General features: G+C 39.3%; 1 protein-coding gene across 1 annotated transcript in view; it reads right to left on the minus strand.

Annotated features, from left to right (window-relative positions):
• The window catches only part of LOC134311987 (Fc receptor-like protein 5), a 58809-nt gene that overhangs the window by 20620 nt on the left and 17142 nt on the right, over positions 1 to 21047 (minus strand). Inside the window, exon 3 of the mRNA XM_062993636.1 lies at positions 1477 to 1752. Within this exon, the coding sequence (XP_062849706.1) occupies positions 1477 to 1752 (276 nt within the window). The remainder of the gene's footprint in view (positions 1 to 1476; positions 1753 to 21047) is intronic.

Here is a 21047-nt window from a genome sequence, read left to right on the forward strand (position 1 = left end):
GAGCGGAACACGATGAGCAATTGAGGGTTAAGGGCCTTGGTCAGGGACCCAACAGTGCCAACTTGGTGGTGGCGGGGCTTGAACCGGCAACCTTCTGTTTACTAGTCCAGTACCTTAACCACTGAGCTATCACTGGCCCATATATTTCCCATAAATGATGCCACTGTGTGGGTGGCACGGTGGCTAAGCGGGTAGCACTCACAGCAAGAAGGTCCTGGGTTCAATCCCCAGATGGGGCGGTCCGGGTCCTTTCTGTGTGGAGTTCGCATGTTCTCCCCGTGTCCGTGTGGGTTTCCTCCGGGTGCTCCGGTTTCCTCCCACAGTCCAAAAACATGCAAGTGAGGTAAATTGGAGACACCGAATTGTCCATGACTGTGTTTGATATAACCTTGTGAACTGATGAATCTTGTGTAATGAGTAACTACCGTTCCTGTCATGAATGTAACCAAAGTGTAAAACATGACGATAAAATCCTAATAAACAAATGCCACTGTCCTGTTAAATCATTTATACATAAAGTTGCATAACCATTTAAATCCAGTAGTACATACACCTACACACAGTACATTTCACATTTTCAGCATTTAGCAGACGCTTTTATCCAAAAATTATTACATCATACAGTCAAAGCAATTGAGGGTTAAGGGCCTTGCTCAAGGGCCCAACAGCGGCAACCTGGCAGTGGTGAGGTTTGAACCAGAAACCTTGTGCTTACTAGTCCAGTACCTTAACTGCTAGGCTACAAATGCTAGGCCACATTGACCCAAGATTTTGTCTACAGTGTTTAATCAGTATGTTTTTTTAATCAGCTGTCACTGAGAAATCATTCTAAAACGGACCTGTCAGCAGTTCATACCTGTCTCCTAATGAAAACATCTGTACATTATAAAGCGCATTTACACCAACCAGTTATACCATTAAAACCATCTGTAGGTTGCCCCTTGTGCCGCAAAAACAGTTTTGCCACACCGAGAAATGGACGCCACAAGAAGTAGTATTTAGCACCACGACAAAAGCAGAAGATCCGTTAAGACCTATAAGTTGTGAGGTGAGGCCTCCATAAATCCTACTGATGTGTAATCGTACTGAGTCTGAGAAAACTGGAGCATAAAACTTTGTCCTTGAACTCTTTGTTCGTAAACTATTTTTGCAGTGTGGCAGGGTGTGTTATCCTGCTGAAAGGGGGCACTGCCATTAGTAATAGCAGTAGATGGCACATGTCAAAGTAAAATCCTATGAATGCCAGGATTAATAAAGACACTTTGTGGTTTGTGGTTGTGAGTGTAAAACATTTGGAGAATTGAGGCACAGTTTCAGTCACAGTCCACCAGTCAGTTCATGACCTAAAGCTTTAGTGCAGGTGGATTTTGCAGCAGGAAAATAATTCATAATTTTCTTCATACAGGTTCATTCATACACTCATCACCATAACCAGGGAAATCACATTATCAATACAGAAGAGATGATCAGACTCACCTGATACAGTCAGTAGAACAGCATCACTGGGGTGTGAGGAACGTGAGCCTCCTGTCTCTGTTCCTGTACAGGTGTATTTACCTGCATGATTCTCTGTAACATCACTGATTCTGTACTGCTGATCATTACTGACAGTTTGGTCTGAACCTTCTTTATTCCAGCTGTACCTCCAGTTCTGGACACCTCCTCCATTCTCTATGTTACATGTGAGAGTAACAATCTCTCCTCTAAACACGTGATTATCAGGATTTATGATCACAGTGGGTTTTGGTCTCTCTGTAGAAAGGAAAATTCAATAATAAAGACACTTTGTGGTTGTGAGTGTTTAAAGTTTGAAGAATTGAAGCACAGTTTCTCAGGTCACTAAACCTCAGACATTTACTCTATTCACAACTCTACTGTACTCTACTCTACTCTATACATTTATTCTACACATGAACAGAAATTTTTGGGTGGTGGATTTTATTCTCAACACATTCACAATAACATGATACAAACACAGTTTTTATAAAATGATCCACCTGCAATTGACCAGCCTACTAACATTTCTTTAAAACACATCCCCAACTTATCAAAGAAGTAAAAGAACCCAGAAGAACATCTAAGGAACTGCAGACCTCTCTCACCTCAGATAAAATCAGTGTTCATGATTCCACCATTAGAAGTGACCAGGTTAAAATATCCAAGAGAGAATTGCTTCTATTTTTGCATATTTGTCACACTTATATGTTTTAGAACATCAAATTACTTTTAATATTAGACAAAGGAACACATAATGTTTTTTTTAATCAACCAGTTATTCTATTTCCCTCAACAGTTTATTTTTACTAGCCACACCCAGACATGATCACTGCCAGACCTGTTGAACCTAAACATCACTTTAATAGAACCTGTCTGGCAATGTGATCGTTGTAGAGGGGTTCTAATCTCACAGTTGGGTTGGGTTTTGCTGCTAATAAAAAATGATGAAACTTATTTCTTTCACCAATTAAATTAAAACAATTCTGTATAAAAGATCGGAACAAAAACTCCAGCAGCGCTGCGTCTGATCCACTCATACCAGCACAACACACACTAACACACCACCACCATGTCAGTGTCACTGCTGTGCTGAGAATGATCCACCACCTAAATAATACCTGCTCTGTGGTGGTCCTTTGGTTGTCCTGACCATTAAAGAACAGCATGAAAGGGGGCTAACAAAGCATGCAGAGAACAGATAGACTACAGTCAGTAATTGTAGAACTACAAAGTGCTTCTATATGGTAAGTGGAGCTGATAAAATGGACAGTGAGTGTAGAAACAAGGAGGTGGTTCTAATGTTATGGCTGATCAGTGTAGAGGGGTGATTACTTATAACATGGTTGATACAGGTTTAAATAGATTTTGAATAAATCAAAATATGTTTTTAAGGTTTTAGTTGGATGAATTTAACAAGCAGATTGGAAAACAGTGATTAATAACATTACTAAATAATGACTGACATGCAGTTATATACAGTGTATCACAAAAGTGAGTACACCCCTCACATTTCTGCAGATATTTAAGTATATCTTTTCATGGGACAACACTGACAAAATGACACTTTGACACAATGAAAAGTAGTCTGTGTGCAGCTTATATAACAGTGTAAATTTATTCTTCCCTCAAAATAACTCAATATACAGCCATTAATGTCTAAACCACCGGCAACAAAAGTGAGTACACCCCTAAGAGACTACACCCCTAAATGTCCAAATTGAGCACTGCTTGTCATTTTCCCTCCAAAATGTCATGTGACTCGTTAGTGTTACTAGGTCTCAGGTGTGCATAGGGAGCAGGTGTGTTCAATTTAGTAGTACAGCTCTCACACTCTCTCATACTGGTCACTGAAAGTTCCAACATTGCACCTCATGGCAAAGAACTCTCTGAGGATCTCAAAAGATGAATTGTTGCGCTACATGAAGATGGCCAAGGCTACAAGAAGATTGCCAACACCCTGAAACTGAGCTGCAGCACAGTGGCCAAGATCATCCAGCGTTTTAAAAGAGCAGGGTCCACTCAGAACAGACCTCGCGTTGGTCGTCCAAAGAAGCTGAGTGCACGTGCTCAGCGTCACATCCAACTGCTGTCTTTGAAAGATGGGCGCAGGAGTGCTGTCAGCATTGCTGCAGAGATTGAAAAGGTGGGGGGTCAGCCTGTCAGTGCTCAGACCATACGCCGCACACTACATCAAATTGGTCTGCATGGCTGTCACCCCAGAAGGAAGCCTCTTCTGAAGTCTCTACACAAGAAAGCCCACAAACAGTTTGCTGAAGACATGTCAACAAAGGACATGGATTACTGGAACCATGTCCTAAGGTCTGATGAGACCAAGATTAATTTGTTTGGTTCAGATGGTCTCAAGCATGTGTGGCAGCAATCAGGTGAGGAGTACAAAGATAAGTGTGTCATACCTACAGTCAAGCATGTTGGTGGGAATGCCATGGTCTGGGGCTGCATGAGTGCAGCAGGTGTTGGGGAGTTACATTTCATTGAGGGACACATGAACTCCAATATGTACTGTGAAATACTGAAGCAGAGCATGATCCCCTCCCTCCGGAAACTGGGTTGCAGGGCAGTGTTCCAGCCTGATAATGACCCCACCACCACACCTCTAAGACGACCACTGCTTTATTGAAGAGGCTGAGGGTAAAGGTGATGGACTGGCCAAGCATGTCTCCAGACCTAAACCCAATAGATCATCTTTGGGGCATCCTCAAGCGGAAGGTGGAGGAGCGCAAAGTCTCGAATATCCGCCAGCTCCGTGATGTCGTCATGGAGGAGTGGAAAAGCATTCCAGTGGCAACCTGTGAAGCTCTGGTAAACTCCATGCCTAGGAGAGTTAAGGCAGTTCTGGGAAATAATGGTGGCCACACAAAATATTGACACTTCAGGAACTTTCACTAAGGGGTGTACTCACTTTTGTTGCCGGTGGTTTAGACATTAATGGCTGTATATTGAGTTATTTTGAGGGAAGAATAAATTTACACTGTTATATAAGCTGCACACAGACTACTTTTCATTGTGTCAAAGTGTCATTTTGTCAGTGTTGTCCCATGAAAAGATATACTTAAATATCTGCAGAAATGTGAGGGGTGTACTCACTTTTGTGATACACTGTATATATATCAGTGGTGTATAAAGTACCTGAAGGCCGTACTTGAGTGAAAGTACAAGTATCTTACCAGAAATTTACTTTGATAGAAGTAAAAGTCACCTTTTAGAATATTACTTGAGTAAAAGTCTAAAAGTATCTGATGTTTAATGTACTTAAGTATCAAAAGTAATTTGATATTAAATGTACTTAAGTATTAAAAGTAGAAGTAAAAGTAAATGCTGTTAGTATAAACTGAAGCGGTCATTTTAAATAAAAAGATCGTTCTTTTAAGCCTGTAAACCACCATAACAATTAACCTGTTTTCTTCCTTTCATCTGAACATGATTTGTGCCAATTCATGATCATAATCATTGTTGACATCACCTGTTTGAAATCACATCATTATTTAGTTGTTTTTTTAACTTATTACTAGCCCTAAATGTTCCTGTTCCAACGTTTTTAGAATGTGAGTCGATGTAAATGTAAGAAACACTGCATCTATTTTATTTGCATTTTCTATACTGTCCCATTTTTTTATTTGGGTAGTATATTTCAATAACAAAAAAATAAATTTGGCATAATTAATCTAAAGCAAAACTCGAGAGTTTAACAAAACGTGTGGCACTTTTATCCCTTTAATGATCTGTTCAACCATTATTTTAAATCAAAATATTTGAGTAAAATAAGCTGTATGTAAATAATCTTTTTTGGGCTGCATCTACTTACTGAATGGCATGTGTTAAACTAAAATAATATTGGTATTCTTACTTTAAGAAAACACCATTTCTAACTTGAAGCCAGCAGCTGAAAAATCATGAATAATAGGTTGGATCAGTTGATTTTCTTGTTGAGATGATTAAAGGGTTAAAGACGTGCTGCATGTTCCTCAGCACCATGAATCTCTCCTCTACTGCTCTAATACAGAAGTGATCTGAGGAAATATTTGTCCGCAGGTGAGTTTTTAAAAATAATGGACGTGTTTTCATGAGTTTTGCAGTCAATGAATTCCAAACAAATGTAATGATTTATGAAACGTTTTATTTGTGGTTCGAATGTAATCGGTAAAAATGGTAGGTAGATATCTGAACAATGTTAATGCTAATAATATTAAAAAACGCTGATGCTGCAGCTTTACTTTGTTAATCATTGTTAACTTACATCAGTGTGTTGGAGCTTCTGAAATCTCCATATTTGCGTGTGTTTGGGTGAACGACGCACTTTTAGAAAACTCCGATAGCTTTTAGAGAACGTTTGCACATGCGCATTAATGTGTTTAATCACCGTGTTTAACTCACAAGCGCAGATTCACCAAACCAGCGTGCAGTCCGTCACACATCTCACATCATTTACCTTCATTCTGTAGTAACGAGTAACGAATTTACATACAGCGAATGTAACGGAGTAAAAGTACACCATTTCTTTAGAAAATGTAGTGGAGTAAAAGTGAAAGTTGCCGAAAATTTTTATACTCCAGTAAAGTACAAGTACTTCAAAAAACTACTTAAGTACTGTAACCAAGTATTATTACTTCGTTACTATACACCACTGATAAACCATTCACCCACAGTCACCCAAACTTTGTCTACAGTGTTTAATCAGTATGTTTTTTTAATCAGATGTCACTGAGAAATCATCCTAAAACTGACCTGTCAGCAGTCCATACCTGTCTCCTAATGAAAACGTGTGGTACATTATAAAGCGCATTTACACCAACCAGTTATACCATTAAAACCCAGTGCATTGTAGTGCCGGTCCCAAGCCCGGATGAATAGGGAGGGTTGTGTCAGGAAGGGCATCCGGCGTAAAAAAACTGTGCCAAATCCCGCCGGCGACCCCTAACGGGAAGAAGCCGGAAATGCCGACCCCGTAACCGAGAAACGGGACAAAGGCTGAGGAACAAGAAGTTATACCATTAAAACCATCAGTAGGTTGCCCCTTGTGCCCAGGGCCGGAGTGGGCCCCTTTTTCAGCCCGGGAGTTTCATGCCCAAACCCGGCCCACTTTTTCCATGGACGAGAAATTTGAATAAATTAAACAGCAGCTAGCTCTTACAATGCCTTTTTATTGGGTATAAGTTCAGGTATATGTTGGTAAGTTAACAGAAAACACTTGACTTAAACATGTTTAATTCAAATTTAAATCAGATAAAGATTTAAAAGGTAAAAAAATTTATAAAGATGAAAACGTATTCACATTTGTTCAGGAGCAATAAGTTGAAATGAAAATAATTTGAAATTAAAATTGCATTGTAGCTTCACTACACGCATATTTAGTATATATAACATAATATAACATTTCATTAAGGGTCAGCCTATTTTGCTGAATAACATAACATGCTTAAAGTCTTTCTTTTTTTTTTTTTTTTTACAATTTAGACTATATTATGATGGTGTAAAATTGATAATGATTTAGGGTATTTGTCTCCATTTCTTAAAATAAATTAGGCTATCATGCTGACATCTTTCTGAATGTCTGAACAATTTAACATATATCATGTATATTCTCTATGTTATATTTTACATTACAAACAACTATCTTAGTTACGTATATATCTGTTAGACTATCCTCTATCTGTCCCTTCAGTAGTCATGACCTCCTCGGGATCATCAGTACAGTAGCGTCGGAACAAAAACATTACATTAATGAGTTAGGCTATTTAATATATTACACTTAAAATTGTTTATTATTTTCAGCTTAAAACTGGATATTTGTGATTAATGGTGTGTATTGGGTTCTACAAAATAAACTACGCTAAGTTGACGTTGCAATACCGGCTGCATGGGGTCTGTCCTCTTTAAAACAGGTCTGTTAATTTGGCACATTTGGCAGCATCTTTTTCCAACACCTTTTTTTTTTTTAAACCTGGCCTTTTCGGCTCCACCTGGCCTCTTCCTGCCCTCCACTGATGGTTTGCGCTATTCTGCTATATTTACTTTTACCGGTGGCGGCGCTTCAGAAAAGACGCCTCGTGGGCCAAACCAACTTAAACATTTGGGAGGGGAGAATTCCCTCAGACGGTAGAACCCATCTAATCTACTGCGGTGTAGGGGCTGCGCTGTCAGATGAATGGAGAATGAATGCAAGAAGAAGATTAGATAAGTGTCAAAATTATTTTTCCCATCCAACCGGCCCAAGCTCGAGACTGACATGAGTCGGCCCATCGGGAATCCTCCCGAATCTCCCGATTAGCCACTCTGGGCTTGCTTGTGCCGCAAAAACAGTTTTGCCACACCGAGGAATGGACGCCACAAGAAGTAGTATTTAGCACCACGACAAAAGCAGAAGATATGTTAAGGCCTCCATAAATCTTACTGATGTGTAATTGTACTGAGTCTGAGAAAACTGGAACATAACACTTTGTTTTTGAACTCTTTGTTCCTAAACAATTTTTGCAGTATGGCAGGTTGTGTTATCCTGCTGAAAGGGGGCACTGCCATTAGCAATAGCAGTAGATGGCACATGTCAAAGTAACATCCTATGAATGGCAGGACCCAGTGTTTCCCAGCAGCATCTGCTCAGAGCATCACAACACGTCTGTCGGTTTACCTTCTTTCCACAGTGTATCCTGGTGCATCTCCTCCCCAGTTAAGCAACACACACACACACACACACACACACATACACACACACACACACACACACACACACACACACCTGACCAGCCTCACAATGTAAAAAGAAACATGATTTATCATGATACCCACAGAGGCGTTGTGATGATCTGAGGTAATGCTGGGAAACATTGAGTCCTGGCATTTTTAGGATGTTACTTTGACACATACCTTGTTCCACTGCTTCATGGTCCAGTTCTGTTACTCAAATGCTGTAAGTGTACATCTACAACCAATGCTAACAGAATCTATGTTTATTAGTTATGAACATTTATGTAATTTACATTAATTTACATTAACAATTAGTAGATTGATGGTAGATGGCTGTGTCTGATCCCCTCATACCAGCACAACACACACTAACACACCACCACCATGTCAGGGTCACTGCAGAGCTGTGATCCACCACCTAAATAATACCTGATTTGTGGGGGTCCTGTGGGGGTCCTGGCCACTGAAGAACAGAGTGAAAGCAGGTAACAAAGCATGTAGGGAAACAGATGGACTACACTCAGTAATTGTAGAACTACAAAGTGCTTCTATATGGTAAGTGGAGCTGATAAAATGGACAGTGTAGAAACAAGGAGGTGGTTTTAATGTTATGGCTGATCAGTGTATATCATTGCAAAACATCAAGATACATACTGTACATTATAATGTAAATATATTTATACAATAAAATAAAATACACATAAATTACCTTCAGTTTGTTCACAGTGGAAGAGTCCAGTCAGCACTGAATGTGGGGAGAGAAACAGTAAAAATAATTATTATAAAATTTAATCACAGACAAAATGTATAAATCTTTTCTTATAATTTGCAGGGTGCTTAATCAAAGTAGCACAAAAATGTATAGTTAAAAAGCCACAAACGAATAGGGCAATAAAAAAATATAAGCAGCAGCCAGAATAACAAAAACAAAGTAACAAATAAAAAAAACACATAACATCCAAACACAGAGCCGCTCTGAAACAAGTGGTTTTGATATGATGGCTGACAAGTGCAGCAACACTGGCTGAGTCGGTGTTGACAGAAAACTGGACTAGGTTGCCCAGCATTGTGGTTCTAAGATAAAGCTGGTTGTTAACAGAAGAGCTGGCAAGTTCAAGCAAAGAAAAGCTTAATAAATAGAAACTCTTCCACCTGGAGTCAGCAGTGCTTCTAGTGCTTGTACTGATACATGGCTATCACTGTATGTAGTGGAGTCTTGCATTTGTAGACGCAGGAACACAGTGTTTATACCTGCAAGGGTTTTCTAAAGGATTTCTGAGCCCATGTTCATCTAGTTCATCTAGTTTTACAAAATAAGAAAGCTTGAACCATCCTTGCTTGGCGATGACTGAGACATCTGTTCATTTTGTTCCAAACTTTGATGTTTTTTAATTATTCTACAAACTACTCAGTCTAACTTCACATGTCCCAACTTTTTTGGAATTAGTCTAAGATATTATTATAAAGTAGTGTACAATAGGGGCAGCCGTAACGTAAATACAGTAATTAATTCAGTTGTAGCCTAGTGGTTAAGGTGCTGGACTAGTAAGCAGAAGGTTGCTGGTTCAAACCCCACCACTGCCAGGATGTCGCTGTTGGGCCCTTGAGCAAGGCCCTTAACCCTCAATTGCTTAGACTGTATACTGTAAGTCGCTTTGGATAAAAGCATCTGCTAAATGCTGAAAATGTAAAATGTAAATGTAAGGGGTTTGTCCACGCCCGCCGGTCAGCGCAGTAAGAGAGCAAATGGGAGCAGCTCCCAGAACCCCATTTCCCAGAAGCCCCAGCACTGATTACTGATCAGATTGGCTTTATAGCTTAATATACAAAACCTACCGAGTTATGATGCACAAAAATTTACCAGAAAGAAAAGTGTTACTTTTAATTTTGTGTTAATTTACCAATTTTAGAGGCCAATCAAATTATCAAATCACTCCACTATATTCTTTAAGAGCATTAACTCTTTTATGAATGAAATACATATCAGACATTTTTACTGTAGTAATCTGGGGTGATGGGATGGCAAACTTATAAAAAAGTCAAATCAAATTGTTATCAAATGCCACCCACACGATCATAAAGAACACTAGTACTCATCTTGTGATTTTGAGACAATTTTACTTTAGGCATTTAGAATAATAGGATTGCAAAGTAAAGTGTATAGTTGGTTGTTTTAAGACCACAGTCAAATAAAATAATCCAATAATAACCTCTAAAACTGGTCTATAACAATTCAACTTTTTTAATGGAATTTTAAAATGATCCATTTGCATAATTTTATCATGTTATGTCTTTATGTTGTCAAAATATAAACAGAAGGATGTATAACAAGTAACAAAAATGCATAGATATTATTAATAACAGAGAAGATCTGAATTTCCAACTTTTTAGATCTACTGTACATATAGGTTGTAACTTTTCTTTCTGGTAAATTGTTGTGCATCAGAACTCGGTAGGTTTTGTATATTAAGCTGTAAAGAGATGCTTTACCCTCTTCAATGCTTCACAACTGTATTACTGTAAAACCGGGTTTAGACACACAGTAAAACCTTTAGTGCAGATAGGGTGACCGCGGTCGGATTTTAAATCTGAGGGTACGATTTACAAATCCGTGGGTACAGTTTAGCTAAATTGAGGGTACAGTTTACAAATCTGTGTGTATGGATTACTAAACCGTGGGTACGGGTGAGACACACCTGCTGGGCTTTGCATAAAAAGCTCACCTAAACCATGGCTCACTGCTGCACCTTTGTAGAGGGGCAGACGGTAACTAGCAAAAAGGTCAAACGACAGAAAACTACAACAAACAAGTAAAAGAAAAGAAAAGAGAGAAAAGAGCTGAAACAAAAAATAATAATATCAAAGGTTACAAACCTCAGCGGACAGATTAACTGAGGTCTAAACTCAGATCTGGGTGTAAAGTGTGAGCTTAAAGGGTTCAGCTCACTGTCATTAAGTTTATTAACTTCTGAGAACACAAACATTTGAGTAAAAGGAGAATTTTCAGCCCCAAGGCTGAGAATAGTTTTGTGTTGGACTTGAATTTCCCCATTGTGGGACTAATAAAGGATTATCTTATCTTATCTGCTTACTATTGTTCCCCTTTGTTTGAGTACGCCATTTTCAGCGTCTCCTTTGTTTGCTGTTCCTGCCTTTTTTACTACCACCTTTTGGAGTGGTTTTTCCACCCATTTTTAGCAGTAACGCACTGCTTGTTGGTTCAGTGGGTTGCCGGTTCGAATCCGGCCTCAAGCACTCGCAACTGTGAAAGTACGCAAACGTTGTCTGTTCATCTCCACACCTCTACGCTCTTGGGTCCACCAACTTCCCCCTCCCATTCCGTAACAATTTACTTAAAAAATGTATTTGTTTATTAGGATTTTAAGGTCATGTTTTTACACTTTGGTTACATTCATGACATGAACAGTAGTTACTCATTACACAAGATTCATCAGCTCACAAGGTTATATCAAACACAATCATGGACAATTTTAGTTTCTCTAATTAACCTGGCTGCATGTTTTTGTACTGTCGGAGGAAACCCACGCAGACACAGGAGAACATGCAAGCTCCACACAGAAATGACCCGGACCGCCCCACCTGGGGATCGAACCCAGGTCCTTCTTGCTGTGAGGCGACAGTGGTACCCACTGAGCCACTGTGTTGCCTCATTTAAAAATATGATTAAATTAAATCACATGGTAACAATGACACCTCAACATATTTTAACACACACACACACAGACACAAACGTACATGCACACAAGCCCAAAAAATGAATTTCTTTTACCAGGGTACCAGTAATTGAGGGATGGACTGTAAATGCATCTCATTTATCAAAAATCCCCATTAGACCCCCACTCACCATAAGTTACTGGTGGACTATTTTCAGTACTGCAGTGACATTAACGTGGTGTTGACATGTTTGTGTGTGGTGTACCTGTATGAGTGCATCAGGTGCAGTAGTGTTGTTGGGATAGTTAACACTTATGTTAATACTGAGAATAGTGCTCCAACCAACAATATAAAGCCAACAGCATCATGTGATCAAAAAGTAATGAAAAAAGACCGGAGTAACATTAACATACTTTGTGCATGATAAAGTTCTAGTTTCTAACTGTACACCTACAACTAGTGTGTTCCTAATAAAGAGGCCAGTAAGATTAAACAGTATTCAAAATCCCAACAACATTGCTGCACTTGATGCAGTACCAGCACAACATACATTACTGCAGTAGTGTCATTTCAGTGCTAAGAATGGTTCATCTGGTCAGTAGGGGATTCTAAAACAGTCAGTATATGAATGTACCAGAGAGGTGAAGCTAACTGTGTTCTCAGAGAGCGTATACTGGTATCAGAATCAACATCTGCACATATATCAGCATCTGTATTAGAAAATAACTCAGCATCAGACCGGAGTTTCAGTATCACTACATCATCATCCTGTCAGGGTAATTTTGGATCGTTAGTTGCCCCTGACTGATGTGTTATCATTTAAATTCTTTAACATGTGTATACTGAGTGACGTGGTTCTGACACAGTGGAAAAAAGCTGCTGCAAGAACTCAACATGCAAAAAAAAAAAAAAAGAAACTGTTAAATGGCTGATAAAAGTTAGCTTCCCTTTTTCTTAGGGTAAGTTTCCAGTCATTAGAAGAAATAAATTCATGCCATAGTTTAGTTTATTACTGATTCTTATGTTTGTTATACTTCTTTAAGCCTGTGAACCCGGATTATACATGTAACATTATTAATATTAACCTAACCTAACATTATTAATATTAACCTAACCTAACATTATTAATATTAATAAAGCTTAGACAAAAATGTTTAAATGTTATTTACTAACAGATTATAAATATATATGTATGAAACTACATGTTCAAAATCTATACTGCTGTATTTTATTACATAAATTATTTCTATACTAGTTCAGAGCTATACACTTCATACAGTAAAATCACATTATCTCCCATTAAAGAAAACTTGGAACAGTGGTAAATTACCCAAACGTAACTGGCCTTTGAAAGTGCATTGGTGGTTCATCTAGCAAGTCGCGTGGCTCGGTGACTCAGTGGGTAGCACTGTCAGCTCACAGCAAGAAGGTCCTGGGTTTTATTTCCAGGTCCTTTCTATGTAAAGTTTGCATGTTCTCCCCGTGCCTGTGAGGGTTTCCTCCCACAGTCTAAAGTGAGGAGCAAGTGAGGTGAATTGGAGACACTAAATTGTCCATGACTGTGTTTGAAATAACCTTGTGAACTGATGAATCTTGTGTAATGAGTAACTACCGTTCCTGTCATGAATGTAACCAAAGTGTAAAACATGACAATCTGATGAACCTCAGGACTCGCTTGACTCAGATGAGATAGTTTATAATTTTCCCAGCAGAAAGTAACTGGGTTTAATTGGTATCTATGGGAGATTGCCAAGAAACGATTTTCCACAAAATCCCTCATTCTCTTAGTGACCCACAAGTCTTTAGGTGTAATGTTGGAGTGAAAGTAGATGGGTCCTTGAGCAAGGCCAGTGACCCTTTTGACTCTGTACAATGGCTGACGCTGCACTCTGACCCCAAATAAACAAAGCTGGGATAGAGAAAAAGATCCTCACTGTACTGCACACGTGTAAACATACATGTGACAAATAAAGACTTTCCATCTGATCGATAGATTACAAGAGTAAGTTCAGCTCTAACTGGTAAAAATAGGCAAAATTATACATTTAGAGTGGGTGTAGTAAAGGTCCTGATGTAAAACAAAGTTCTCCAGTGTGACCAAGTTAAAGCAGTTCTGCAAATGAAGATGAGCCCGAATTTCTACTCAGAGATGTGAAATGTGAAAGACTGAAAAGTTCAGTTATTGCTGCTCAAATAATAAACCTGTTTAGTAAAAAATATTTAAATATACACTGATCGGCTGTAATAGTAAAACCACCTAGTTTTTATACTCACTGTCCATTTTATCAGCCCCACTTACCATATAGGAGCACCTTGTAGTTCTACAATTACTGACTATAGTCTATCTGTTTCTCTGCATGCTTTGTTAGCCCCCTTTCACCCTGATCTTCAATGGTCAGGACCACCACAGAGCAGGTATTATTTAGGTGGTGGATCATTCTCAGCACTGCAGTGACACTGACATGGTGGTGGTGTGTTAGTGTGTGCCTATAAAATGGACAGTGAGTGTAGAAATAAGGAGGTGGTTTTAATGTTATGGCTGATCGGTGTAGATTATTATCATGTTATCATAAAACCACAGAAACAGGCATAATTATAGAAATACTAAAAATATTTGTATATTGTGATGTGGTGGGTCAGGCTTCAACATGAGGAAACAACGCTAAAAGACCACAAACAAAAAAAGCACCAGGAAAATAAGAGAGGTGACAATAACACAACAGTAAACAATAAAAAATAAAGACACAAAACCATCTACAGCCCCCAGCAGAGAAAGTGGATAGAGGAGAGAAAAGCTGCAATTAAAACCTCTCAGAAAAGAAAAAGCTGTAAGAAACAAGCCGCGGACAGCAATGCATAAATAATACCACTGTAATAACCACTCTGTCTAAAATATCTACCACTGCAGAGACCTGGGTTTGAGTCCCAGAAAACCAAGTGTACCAACAATGGAGCTGGCAAGTGTAAACTGACAACCAATCATCTGCGTTTATGTGCTTCCTCCGTCAACTAAAATGGCAAAGAAGTAAGACACAACTCTCAGCACGACTCACTGCTGAATTTATTACAACCCCAAATCAGAAAAAGTTGGGACGGCATGGAAAATGCACATAATAAAAAACACAGAGTTTCTTACATTTACTTTAACTTTTATTTGATGTCAGACAGGATGAACCTGAGATATTTCATGTTTTATCTGCTCAACTTCATTTCATTTATTAATAAACATCCATTCCTGCATTTCAGACCTGCAACACATTCCAGTAAAGCATAGATGGATGGATGGATGGATGGATGGATGGATGGATGGATGGATGGATGGATGGATGGATGGATGGATGGATGGATGGATAGATAGATAGATAGATAGATAGATAGATAGATAGATAGATAGATAGATAGATAGATATTTTATTAATCCCGAAGGAAATTGAGGCCTCAGTAGCAAGCACACACTACAGAGATTCACATTATACAAAAAAGTATCTGTATAACCACAACTCTTGGACAACACACAACGTATGGTACATGTGATATATGGAGGTGTTATTTCAGTTAACACTGCAAGGCTTGTATGGATTATAAGTCACAGTTGTAAAATATAAATCATGAAGTAAATTCTAAAATGAATTTAAAGTGAATTATAAAGTATAAAGTGAACCACAGTGCAATATAAGAAATGTAAGAAAAAGTACGAAAATGTGCAGATTAATGTACATAAGGTGCGGATGTGCCCGTCAGTGCATGTGCACATGAGTACCCACAAATGTAAACACACACGTGCTCACCCACATACACAGATTATTGTATATGTACCTGTGAACACACACATTCTGTTACATTCAGTCCTCAGTTCCTCCCCGCCCCCGCTGCATAGAGTTAAAGAGCCTAATGGCCCTGAGAACAAAGGATTTCCTGAGTCTGTCTGTAGAGCAGCTCTGTGACAGTAGCCTGCCACTAAACACACTTCTCTGTTGCAAAAAAGTTGTGTGCAGTGGATGGTTTTGATTGTCCATGATGGAAAGCACTTTGTTCAGAGTTCTTTTCTCTGTTACAGTAACAAGTGAATCCAGCTCTATTCCGACCACCTTTCCAGCTTTCCTGACTAGTTTATCCAGCCGTGTTGCATCCCTCTTCTTAATGCTGCCTCCCCAGCACACCACACTATAAAAGAGAGTGCTAGCAACCACAGATTGATAAAACATCTGTAGGAGTGTCCTGGCTATGCTGAAGGACCCCAGCCTTCTCAGGAAATAAAGCTGTCTTTGTGTCTTTTTGTATATATTGTCCGTGCTTTCAGACCAGTCCAATTTATCATCCAGCTGCAGCCCAAGGTACTTGTAGGTCCTTACTAACTCCACATTAGACTCCTCAATAGAGACCGGCTGCAAGGGATGCCCAGATCTACGAAAGTCCACCACCATCTCTTTAGTTTTCGATGAATTTAACTGTAGATGGTTCAACTGGCACCAAGCAACAAAGTCATCCACCAGGTTCCTATACTCCTCCTCCTGTCCATCCCGTACGCAGTAAATAATCACAGTGTCGTCAGAAAACTTTTGCATGTGGCAAGTCTCTAAGTTATAATTAAAGTCTGATGTTTATAGTGTAAACAGGAAGGGCGAAAGCACAGTCCCCTGTGGTGCTCCAGTGCTGCTAGCATTTACCACTTTGTAATGTTGCCGTTCCTTTCCACCACTTAAAAGAGGTTTTGGCACCAAGGAGACCAAGTGATTTAGTGTTTCAGCTTTTATTTTGTTTCGTTCTTCCTGCAAACACGTCTTAAGATGTGCAACAGTACGGGGTCGTCATTGTCACATTTTTCGTTTTAAAGTTCTCCACACGTTCTCTATTGGGGGCAGGTCAGGACTACAGGCAGGCCAGTCCAGAACCCGTACCCTCTTCTTCTGCAGCCACGCCTTTGTGATGTGTGCAGCAGGTGGTTTTGCATCGTCTTGTTGAAAAATGCTGGACGTCCCTGGAAAAGACGACGTCTTGAAGGCAGCAGATGTTGCTTTAAGATCTTAATGTACTTTTCTGCATTAATGCTGCATCACAGAAGTGTTAATGACCTTTACCAAGGGTACTGACCCACCCCATACCATGACAGACTCTGGCTTTTGGACTTGTTGCTGATAAAAGTCTGGATGGTCCTTTTCATCTTTGGTCTGGAGCACACGCCGTCCTTTTTTTTTTTCAAAAAAGACCTGGAATGCTGATTTATCTGACTACAATACACCTTTTTCATTGTGTGATGGTCCATCCTAGATGCCTCTGAGCCCAGAGAAGTCGATGCCGCTTCTGGACATGGTTAACAGAAGGCTTCTTTTTTGCACAGTAAAGTTTTAGGTAGCATTTGTGCAGTAACTCTGTATTGTAGAGCTTGATAAAGGTTTGATAAACTAATCCCTCACCCATGTGGTTATATCAGCTGTTGTTGAGTGCTGGTTCTTGATGCCGTCTGAGGGATGGAAGATCACGGGCGTTCAGCTTAAGCTTGTGTCCTTGGCCTTTACGCACTGAAATTCCTCCTGATTCCTTGAATGGTTTAATGATATTCTGCACTGTAGAGGGAGAAATATGTAAATCCATTCCCATCTTTCTATAAGGTTCATTGTTTTTAAACATTTCAATCATTTTCTCACACATTTGTGGACAAACTGGATCCTCTGATCATCTTTGCTCATCAAAGACTCTCAGCCTTTCCTGGATGCTGCACATCATAATTTAGTTTTTTCACCTCATTACTAGCCCTAAATTGCCCCGTCCCAACTTTTTTGGAATGTGTTGCAGGACTGAAATGCAGGAATGGATGTTTATTAATAAATGAAATTGAGCAGATAAAACATGAAATATATCAGGTTCATCCTGTCTGACATCAAATAAAAAATGAAGTAAATGTAAGAGTCTCTGTGTTTTTAGTTTTTTTGCATTTTCCATGCTGTCCCAAATTTTTCTGATTTGGGGTTGTAATTAAACTGATGCTATTGTTTAGTTTATTACAGACTCTGCAACAATACTAAAACTTCTAACACATATGGCGATATATTTGTAGATTCTGATATTCTGATTGTCAATTCTGATCAATTCTATCCGCTCACTGAGCACTTTATTCGGTACACCTCTCTGGTACATACATACATTGATTATTGCTACACCTACCATGTGGATGAACTGTGTGGGTACACAATTACTGACTGTAGCCCATCTGCTTTTCTGTACACTTTTCCCCCCTCCCAATACTCCAATCAATCAAAAGGGATCCCCATAGAATCCCCTACTAACCAGAACTACTTTTAGGTGATGAACCAGTGATATTATAATGTATGATGTTCTGGTAAGACTGCAACAGGTGCAGCAATGTTGTTGGGGTATAAAATACTATCTTTATTAGGAACGCACATGTTGTAGGTGTACAGTCAGAAACCAGAGCAGTTTTTTTTATCACACACAAAGCATATGTTAATCTTACTTCAGTCTTTTTTCATTAGACACTTTTTGATCACAGGATCACAGTGTTTATAAACCACTTGTAATTAAACAACAGAAACACTGACATGTTTATAAAAGTACTGAAAATATTTGTACATTGTAACGTGGCAGATCGTGCATCGTGACTGGGGTGCCAAGTTTAGTCCTGTACATGCAAAAATTGAAAAAGAACCAAATGTGCAGGATGCTTAACCAAGGTGGAACAACACAACAGCAAAAAGAGTAAACAAGAAAATAAGAGAGGTGACAATAACAACATAACAAGTACAGACACAAAAACATCTACAGCCTACAGGAGAGAAAGTGGATAGAAGAGAGAAGAGAGCTGAAATTTAAACTGACTGTCACAGTTCTCAGAAAAAAAAAGCTGAAAGTAAGAAAACCCAGAACAAGCCGTGAATGGCAATGCATGAAAACCACTCTCATAACCACTCTGTCTAAAATGAGTCTACCACTGCAAAGACCTGGGTTTGAGTTCCAGCGAGAAAGATTAAGGTTCTAAGCAGGAAGTGAATCCACACACCTGTGTGTAAAATGCTTTATCCAAGATAAAACAACACTGTGGCTAAACAGCTACTAACTATATAGGGAACAAAAATAAATAAAGTGGCCAAAATAACAGAAACTAAGTAAAAATAAGAGACACAAAAACTGCAACCTGCAACAAAGAAAGTGTATAGAACAGGGATAGAGCAGAACTGAGAACTAGTTTTCACAATAGGACAGGCCTCTCTACAAAAAACAATACTGAACCTCACAACCAGCCGGGACAAGGACCCAGGGCGGTTCCATCATGAGGCCCAAAACATCAGGGCACTGGATGAGTTCACAGAAACATACAGCACACTGGCATCACACACCAACAGAGAACCTGGTCAAACAGCCCAGCATTAAAGTTTCAGAGAAAACCAAACAAAACCAAACAATGGAGCTGGAAAGAGCCTCTGTGCCCTCGCTACTGGCTAAAATGGCAACGCAGAAGGACACGACTCTTAATGTGACTCACTGTCCATTGAACCATGTTACAGTAAAGTAATAAAATCATCTTGCTCTGGCCAAAAGTATGTGAACCCCTCTGCTTATTATTAAGATTAGGTGTATCAGTCACACCCATAGTAACAACTGCATAAACTCAAAATGCATTTTTGTGGCAACAGTTTGTGGAGAGCTCCTTCCTGTTCCAGCATGACTTTTCTCGAGTGCACAAAGAGAGGTCTATAAAGGATTGGCTTGATATGTTTGGTGAGGAGGAAATTCAGCGACCTCAACTCCATTTAACAGCTTGTAGATGAATTAGAATGCTGTTTGCAAGTCAGACCTTCTCTCCCAACAATAGTCCCTGACCTCAAAAATGTTGTATTAACTGAATGAGAACCTTCAGTACATCTTATGTTTTAAAATTCACAGGACACCTTCATATGTGTTGTGTTAGAGAGTGATAACCAATCTCTAAGCTTTAGATTTAGCATCAGAGAAAAGTTTGAAATCAAAGCTGAACTCACGGAATCTCATAAATTAAGATTATCTGACTGTTAATTAACATTATCAACCCTCATTTCTTAATTTATCAACCCTCTCATTAATGAAGACACAAGAACAATTTATTACTCACAGAGCATCACAGGAAGTGTCCTGAACTCCATCCTGTCCAACTAACTGATCGACTGAGTGAGAATTAAAGCATTAAATACTTCCTGTAGGTGTGTTCTCAGAGAGAGAGAGAGAGAGAGAGAGAGAGAGAGAGAGAGAGAGAGAGAGAGAATAATGATTGGATGTTTTGGGTAAAAAGAAATAGATTAAAATCAAGTAAAAATCAATTCTATCAATTCTATATCAGATTTGAGTTTTTAGAAGCACCACATCACGTTTTGTAACATAAACTCTATAAATCTAATTTGTAAATAAAATGAGCAGTTATTTAGGGGTATGTAGCCAGCATGTCCAAACATGGTGATAAATATAAGTGTGAAAGAACAGAAGAGCAGAAATGCAACAGTTATTATTTGTGTGTGTGATACTAACACTTGTGATGAATCTAACAGTTTTAGCTAAAGCTGTTATACAGCAGCCAGTAAGTAGAATCTACAGTGTTGTTTCCATCAGCCTGAACTGTAAACACAACACATCACACATCAGCCTGAAATCAGTCACAATCATTTTACTCCCTCTGTCCGTGGTGTGGTATTTCATTGTTAGATGATGAATGAGGTCATGAGGATTAATTACTCTATGGTGTGACAGTCAATACTTGAATAAAGAATAATGCATTAAATAAAATATGTTCCTCTGTTTACCTGCTGGGACAGGGTGAGGGAAACTTGGAGTTCATTTCAGCTTTTACCACAAAGGAAAGGAAAATAAATGTAAAAAATAGCAAGAGTGTAAGGGTCCCACCGGTGCAGTCAGCCGCCAGCAGGGGGCCTGGGTGGCACAGGGGAAGAGTTGGTGGATCGAAGCGTCAGAACTCCAATCCCCAGAATCCCCCGCAGCAATCAGCGCCAACCAGGCTCAGCTGTGTGGCACTACATTTAAACCCGGTGTCAGACAGATCCCAACGTCGCACCATTGACTCAGTGCGAACGATAAAGGTGGGTATAAGTAAAAAAGGGTTCTCTTGAGCAAACACTACCCCCACAAGAGGTACCAGAGCCCATGCAGCTGGGAGGTACCCGTCTGCCCAGGTC

Source organism: Trichomycterus rosablanca, chromosome 4, assembly GCF_030014385.1.
Source record: "Trichomycterus rosablanca isolate fTriRos1 chromosome 4, fTriRos1.hap1, whole genome shotgun sequence".
Classification (NCBI taxonomy): domain Eukaryota; kingdom Metazoa; phylum Chordata; class Actinopteri; order Siluriformes; family Trichomycteridae; genus Trichomycterus; species Trichomycterus rosablanca.